At 37.4% G+C, this 7,906-nt stretch overlaps 2 protein-coding genes across 2 annotated transcripts in view; one reads left to right on the top strand and one right to left on the bottom strand.

Moving 5' to 3' along the window:
• Lrrc39 (leucine rich repeat containing 39) overlaps window positions 1-5,369 on the top strand; it is a gene marked incomplete in the record, with an annotated part of 13,856 nt that extends 8,487 nt beyond the window's left edge. The window contains 3 exon segments of the mRNA XM_029569065.1: window positions 408-560; window positions 1,613-1,746; window positions 5,295-5,369. Of these exon segments, the coding sequence (XP_029424925.1) occupies window positions 408-560; window positions 1,613-1,746; window positions 5,295-5,350 (343 nt within the window).
• Window positions 4,787-7,309, bottom strand: LOC103743348 (tRNA:m(4)X modification enzyme TRM13 homolog). Its single transcript, XM_008844600.2, has 2 exons — window positions 6,773-7,309; window positions 4,787-5,770 (listed from the first exon to the last, which is right to left on the bottom strand). The coding sequence occupies exons 1-2, from the start codon at window positions 7,240-7,242 to the stop codon at window positions 5,575-5,577; spliced, it is 666 nt and encodes a 221-aa protein (XP_008842822.1). The 5' UTR covers window positions 7,243-7,309; the 3' UTR covers window positions 4,787-5,574.
• Between the last annotated feature and the right edge of the window lie 597 nt (window positions 7,310-7,906).

Raw genomic sequence — 7,906 nt, 5'->3', positions numbered from 1 at the left:
AGGCAGGCAGATCTTTGTGAGTTAGAGGCCAGCCTGGTCTACATAGTGAGTTCCAGGACAGCTGGGGCTACAGGGATACCCTATCTCAAAAAGCCAAAAAAAAAAAAAAGTTCATATTAGATGGCATTTATAGCAATTCTTTTAGAAAACTATGAAAAATGTGGTGAATTATAAAATATGTTCATTCCTGTTGCATAAAAGCTATTTTATAGATATTAGTTTCTCCATAATCTATATTAGTTTCTCTAATAATCAGGCAATAAAAAAGAAATGAAGTCAGTTAAGTCAATAAATAAATCCATTAAATGAAGAACTGTAAAGGGGCATTCTTTTGATTGTTAAGGTAAGTGAGCCCAGCTTTCCATACGATAGGTGACGAGTTACTGAATTCTCTTCTACATCTTCAGAATGCACAGCTTACATACACTGTGGCTCCAGCGGAATGAATTAACATGCCTGCCCAACACAATCAGCAACATGAGAAACCTGGGAACACTTGTTCTCAGCAACAACAAGCTGCAAGATATTCCAGGATGCATGGCCGGAATGGCCAGCCTGCGGTAAGGAGGTGCCCACAGGCACTGCACGCTTATTTCTGGCTGCAGAATTAGGTAATGAAGATTGTAATTATTAAATTTGGGTTCTTATTATGAGTGCATACATTTAAAAACTATTTTCCGGGCTGGAGAGATGGCTTAGCAGTTAAGAACACTGGTTATTCTTGCAGAAGACCCAGGTTTAAATCCCAGCACCCACATGGCAGCTAACAACTGTCTGTAACTCCAGTTCCAGGGGATCTGACAGCCTCTTCTGTCCTCTGTGGGCATTGCATGACACGGATATACTTACCTACATGCAGGCAATACACACATACACATAAAAAATGATAATAATAAAATTTTTTAAAAAGTATTTTCCAGTGTTGAAATTTAATTTCATGAATAGGACTCATATAATACCAGTCAAAAGAATTCTTTAAACTGAAACATTAGTGGTATTTATCAGATTTAAGAAATAGCTTTTGTCCCAGTGGTGGTGGCGCACGCCTTTAGTCCCAGCACTCTGGAGGCAGAGGCAGGTGGATCTCTGTGAGTTCAAGGCTAGCCTGGTCTACATAGTGAGTTCCAGGTCAGCTGGGGCTACAAGGGAGACCCTGACTCAAAAACAAAAAACCCAAGGAAAAAAATTTTAAATGCAACTTTTTATCACATTAAATATAACTAATAGCTGTTTTTGTAAGCTATGGAAAGATACCTTTGTTTACTTCTAGGAAAAAAAAACTTACAAATTCTTCAGCTATGTTAGATTCCAGCAAGATATTCAGTTATTGAAACCAGTTTAAAATAGTAATTCAGTCAGGTGTGGTGGTGCATGCCTTTGATCCCAGTGCTCGGAGGCAGAGGCAGGCAGAGTTCTGTGAATTGGAGGTCAGTCTAGTCTATAGTAAGTTCAAGGCCAGCCAGGGCTAATAGGTGAGATCCTGGCTCGAAAAGCCAAAAAAAGAAAAAAAAAAAGTTATTCAGTATAGTTTGCTTGCTGTTTCTCCAGGGAAAGAAATGCCCATACATTTATATGCCACCTAATAAACATACTGTTTTTTGGGAACTGCTAGGTTTGTCAACTTCAGAGACAACCCACTGAGACTGGAAATAACACTTCCTCCCTGTGAAAACACGGACGCAGAGGAACAGGAGCTCTTTGGTCTTCAGTTTATGCATGCATATATACAAGAATCACAAAAAACAGGTATGGGATCTGTACACAGCACAGACTAGATATGTTTTGGAAAGGGAATGTGTGTGTAATTGAGTTCTGTTGATTTCTTTATGGATTTCTCATTCTTATTTTTGTCTGTCAAATTCTGGTCACTGGGTCAAAACTGAGGGGAGGGGGAAAAAGTGAAATTCAACTTTGTTCATAACTCCAATAAGTGGTAGAAGTTGTAAAGATATAGTCCTTCAAAATGAATCAAGAAAACACATTCTTTAGCTGAGCACTTGAAGCCCAAGCAAGAGTATGAAAATGTACTTCCACTTCTGTCTCGAAATATACTTTCTGGAGCTGTGAATGAAGCCCAAGGCCTTCGGCAAAAGTCCTACTACTGAGCTGTTCCTCCACCCTCAGCCCTAGGCAGGATTTTTAAAGCTTCATTCCCTCATTCCTCATTCTGCCAGGTGACATCTGGGTCAGATGAAGCAGGAACACACCTTTCCTGCCATTTCCCTTTTCTATAATCCACAAATAACAACAACAAAATTTTATTTAGGAATGAAAAATACTGAGAACATGGATTTTAACCAACAGAATATGAGGTATGATAGACTGCAGTTTCTGAGAATTTAGAATTTCTAGGATTTTTGGTTTTTGTTGTTTTTGTTTTGTTTTTGTTTTTTTTGTCTTTTTGAAACAGGTCTCCCAGTAGCCCCAGCTGGCCTGGAACTCACTTTGTAAACCAGGCTGGCCTGGAACTCAGAGATCTGTCTGCCTCTGCCTCCCAAGTGCTGGGACTAAAGGTGTGCCCCACCATCCCCTGCAGAATTAACTATTTTTGTAATTAAGGAAAAAAGCTTTTAGAATAAACCAAAATTCAGGCATGGTGGTGCACACCTGTAGTCCCAACACTTGGGAGGCAGAGGCAAGCGGATCTCTGAGTTCTCAGAATTAACTATTTTTGTAATTAAGGAAAAAAGCTTTTAGAATAAACCAAAATTCAGGCGTGGTGGTGCACACCTGTAGTCCCAAAATTAGAGGAATAGGGCAAAGAGAATTAAAGGAGTGAAATAATAGCACAGACATAACCATAGCTTTATAATTAATAAAAATACAAAGAGTTGGGGCTGGAGAAATGGCTCAGCGGTTAAGAGCACTAGCTGCTCTTGCAAAGGACATGGGTTTAATTCCCAGCACCCATATGGCAGCTAACAACTGACAGGCTGGGAGACGACCAGTAAAAATGTTCAAAACAGCTTGAGGACTAGTTCTGGAAAAAAGGGGATAAAATATCAAAGACAGGCAGGAGATAGAAATGATCGTTGATGATGAGAAAAGGAGTTCAGGATAAATCTGTTTTTGTTTTGAGACAGGGTCTCCTGGTAGCCTCAGCTGGCCTGGAATTGGATATGGAGACCAGACTGGCCTTTCCCAGAGATCCACGTGCCTCTGCCTCCTGAGTGCTGGGATTAAAGGTGTGAGCCACTACACCTGACTGGAAAAAGAGGTTAACGTGAATGTTTTTAATTGGATGAACTGGATAGTAGTGCCCGTATGGGGAGTGAACATGGACACTAGTTTGGTGGGCAGAATCAGGTGGCAGAAAGCAAAGATGATTTCCAGTTTAAGAGAGTTCAAGATCTAACAGTAAAGCTGATGACTTGTGGAACATGCAAGGTGAGGCAACTGTGGATGTAAAGTTCAAGAAGGGAGCTTGCTAAAATGAAAATTTTCCAAGTCAAGAAATAGCTACCTGCCAGGCATGGTTGGCGCACACCTTTAAACCCAGTACTTGAGAAGCAGAGGCATTTGGATTGCTGTGAATCTGAGGCCAGCCAGGGCTACGTAGGAAGACCCTGTCTCAAACAACAAAATAACAACAAAGAAGTAGCTATTTAACATATGCATAGCTCACATTAATATTTTCTTATGTGAGGAAACAAAACCAAAGTTGTTAAAAACAATAGTGTTGACCTAAGTTGAGCACATTGAAGAACAAGCTTATTTTCCTATGAAGTACTCAGGACCATTTTCAGAATATACTATTAGCCAATGGGTCACAGGAGTGTATCAGCATGATAATTTGGGGTGTCTTATGAAATAACCAAGATTATGCCTGTTGTAGAATATTTTATTTCTGGGCATAAATTTTTAGAAATACAAAACAAATTTTGTGATACAAATAACATTTATGACATAGTACGGATAATTACTGAATGACGTGTTATCTTCATTTCTATTCTCTTGACTGGGACTATGAGTGACTAATTTAATGGACTTCAACAATACATGACATCAAACCTAACGAGAAAACAACTTAAAAAGATAATAAAAGTCTATTCTATTACAATAGACTAACAAGTCACTATTATTACCAGTTAACATTTATTATTTATTCTGTGCTTGGAACCATCCTAAGCATTTTACTTGTGTGAGCTCATTTGATACAACCTTGTGAGGTAGGTTTGATTATTAGAATCATCCCTATTTTAAGAGGAGAAAATTGAGGCACAAAGAGATTGCTTGCCCGAGGTCACACAGTTCAGAGGTGGTAGGGTTGGAATTTAAACCTAGACAGTTTGACAAGACATGAGACCGAACTAAAGCAGAAAGGTCAGGAATTAAAAATGTGTTAGGTTTCTCAGTCATAATTTATATAACCGTAGACCTACATGTTACAAATATTTATCTTAATTATCACTCTAATAGTAAAATTGAGAGTCTGAATCTTTGCCTTGGCATTTGTACTGACAACTAAAACAGTGTTTACAAATGCATGTACAAACAAATCAAGAACAAGATGTAGATGAAAGTAATAGTCCTGCCATTTGTTTGATTTAATATTTGCTTGTGCATAGATAACGGCTTATCAGTTAAGGCCTAAATGTGAGGTTTTTGTTTCATCATCTAATTTCTATTTTATTCCAAATAATTTTCCCAAACAGGAGAGAACCTATTTTTATTATTTTATCTTATTTTATTTTGAGACAGGGTATCACTATGTAGCCCTGGCTGGCCTGGAAATCACTATGTAGATCACACTGGCCTCGAATTCAGAGATCTGCCTCCTGAGTGCTGGGATTAAAAGTGTGCATCCCCACAACTGGCCTTTTTTTTTTTTTTTTTAATGCTAACATTTATTTTTAAAAAGGGACGGTAGTAAAAGATAGGAGACACCTGATTAACTTCAGAAGTTATTGCAAATTTCAAATTTGATTTGTGGTTTATGCTTACAAGTAACATTTTGCAAGGTCAAACTTTGTAATTATCAAACAAAGAACTAAAGTGAAGTAGATTATTTTTTTCTTAAAATTCTTTCTTTAGTTTTGGTGTCATGAACAAATTCTGACAGTGTATAAATGCAGGATGGTTCTGCATTGCACTTGGAAAAACTACAATTACACTTTCCAGATCTGTAGAGAAAAAAAAAGAATCCACATAAAGACTGATCCTTATTACAAACTGATCATCACATCTTGAGCTTGAAAAATGAAAAATATCAACTAAAACCAAAGACAAGTAAATTTACCAAATTAACAGAGTTTCTATTCTAATCATGTGTTGATGTGTTATGTATGTTTCAGATGATCAAGTCAAGTCTTTGACTACACTACCCATCTCTATAAACTCTAATGGATAATATAATTCAATATGCCCTGACGACAAGGAATACTTTGGGAATTTGGTGAATCTCTGGGCTTTGAAAGTACAAAAAAACTATTGCTTTTTTTTTAATGAGGCCACAGTATTTTTCAAAGTTCATATTACCTGCTATTTGTGTTTTTGTGAATATAAAAATATAATTTAAAACAGATTTAAATGTTTTGTTTATGGAAGACAGATGTTGTTCACATTTCTTTCCCATTAACCAGTTGTTTCCGGTGATGAACGCTGAGTTGGTAAAGCAGTTAACAGTACATTTTCCAAAGACACCAAAGGGTCTATATAGTACTGTAAGGCAGGACTGAACCCTTTCTGCTGTAAATACTGGACTCGGCCTTGGTCAATCAGCAATTTGCAAAGATGCCCTATTTTCTTCTTTTCTTCAACAGTAAGAATCCTAAGTTGAATAAACACATGAAACATGATTAAAATTTTGTAAAAGTTTATAAAAAATGTAGTCACTTTTATTTATTAAAACACTGCTAAATAATCCATATTATACTAGGTGCTATGTCTCATGCCTCCCATACTTTTTTATAATCACAATAAAAATGTATGTTTTAACTTAATCTAAAATTAGATTGCCTCCCATACTTTTTTTATGATCACAATAAAAATGTATGTTTTAACTTAATCTAAAATTAGATTGTAAAATCTACTTTCTTGAATAAATTGTTGATAATAATCATCTAAAAACCAACTAGTCCCTTCTCTTACTCAGTGTCACTTTCTAGACTTGATCTTAGCCCAAAGCCAAGAGCAATGATTCAATTTCACTTTCTGTGGTTTCTCTTGCCCAAGGTCAATCACGGTCTAAAATAATTAAATGTAAAATTCCCAAAATAAACCATTCAGTTTTAACTTAATCTAAAATTAGATTGTAAAATCTACTTTCTTGAATAAATTGTTGATAATAATCATCTAAAAACCAACTAGTCCCTTCTCTTACTCAGTGTCACTTTCTAGACTTGATCTTAGCCCAAAGCCAAGGAGCAATGATTCAATTTCACTTTCTGTGGCCAATTTCACTTTCTTGCCCAAGGTCAATCACGGTCTGAAATAATTAAATGGAAAATTCCCAAAATAAACCATTCGTAGCACCATTCTGAGTAGTACAGTGAACCCTGTGCCATCCCACCCCTTCCCACCTGACACATGGTTCTCCCTTTGCCTGGTAAACCCACACTGCATGTTGCTCACTTATTAGTCAGAGTACAGCCATCTTGGTTGTTAGACTGTTTCTGGATGTAACTGCATGCTTACACACAGGGTTCTGTTTTATCTGTGATTTTAGGAATCTACTGGAGGTCTTGAAATGTAGCCCACAGGGGTCAAGGGGGACTACTTTACAGCCATAAAATACCTCTCCTTTGGTGCTGTGTATTACAATGTCACTTACCCAGGTAAACTGTCAGAGCTGTCATCCGTGCTTCCGTACCCGCCGCTGTCATGCTCCTCAGTGGCATCATTTTGAGTATCTTTTCTCTTTGCAGTAATATCTGAGGCTTCCAAAGAAGTTTTCCTTAACCCACAGGTCGCCCAACTACTCATTCGCTGGAAGTAGTAGAATTCCACTGCTCCAAGGCCTAGCGCCCTGAAATACTCTTTGCCCACATAATGTCTCCAGTCACACCTGTGGTGACAACAGAGCGCAATAACAATGCCAGCCACAGGGGTCTGCTTCTCTGGGACACTTCGTTCATTTCCTTCCTTGGCCAAAGTGTTCATTTCCTTTTCTGTTTTATCATTCTTTATGCGTTTGGCTAAAGGTTCTTCATTCCTTTCCCCGTAACTGGCAGCATAGGTTTCAAGCAAACATCGTAATGCAAGATCTGTAAACACAATTATGTGCCCCCTCATACCACACATCTTTAAAAATAAGTACTTTTTAGATTTCTTAAGCTGTATGGTTTTTAAAAACTGAACAATGGCACCAAAGACCCAGCAAAAATATACTTAGCTTTATACTTGTAATAATAAATAATTCTATTATACATTATAAATTTTGCTCAAATTTGCTTTCCTATCTTAATTTTTCTAGTGATTTATTCTGCATAGACTACGTCCCAATAAAATTATCTGAAGCTTAAAATCTGTAATGTGAAAAACTTCTGTCCAAATACCTCAACTGTCTTTCATTTCTCCTGTCCTGAGAAAATAACTTGTATAGAAAGCATCTATATCTATGATCTATGTACACACACACACACACACACTCACACACACTTATTCCAGGGAAGTTTCGAGTGTAAGAAACTCAAAAAGAGAAATGAAAGGCAATTTGGCTTAGAATACTGACTCTAGGGTCAAGAAGGTGGTATTTTTTTTTTTAAACAGGGTCTTATATAGCCAAAGCTGGTCTCAAACTCCTGATCCTCCCACTTCCCTTTCCAGATTTTGGGGTTCTGGATATGTGCTTCCACACCTGGCTAAGATGCTGGTCTTGAAATGTAGGATGGTCACAGCAAATACTGATAAATTGAAAAGCTGAGAAAAGTGAGTCTGAGTAAGGAAAGTGGGCTGCACTGAACAG

This window comes from Nannospalax galili, unplaced genomic scaffold (assembly GCF_000622305.1).
Source record: "Nannospalax galili isolate Female #2095 unplaced genomic scaffold, S.galili_v1.0 scaffold2362, whole genome shotgun sequence".
In the NCBI taxonomy this organism is placed as follows: domain Eukaryota; kingdom Metazoa; phylum Chordata; class Mammalia; order Rodentia; family Spalacidae; genus Nannospalax; species Nannospalax galili.
The sequence above is the reverse complement of the archived record's forward strand: the minus strand, read 5'-3'. Positions and strand labels throughout refer to the sequence as shown.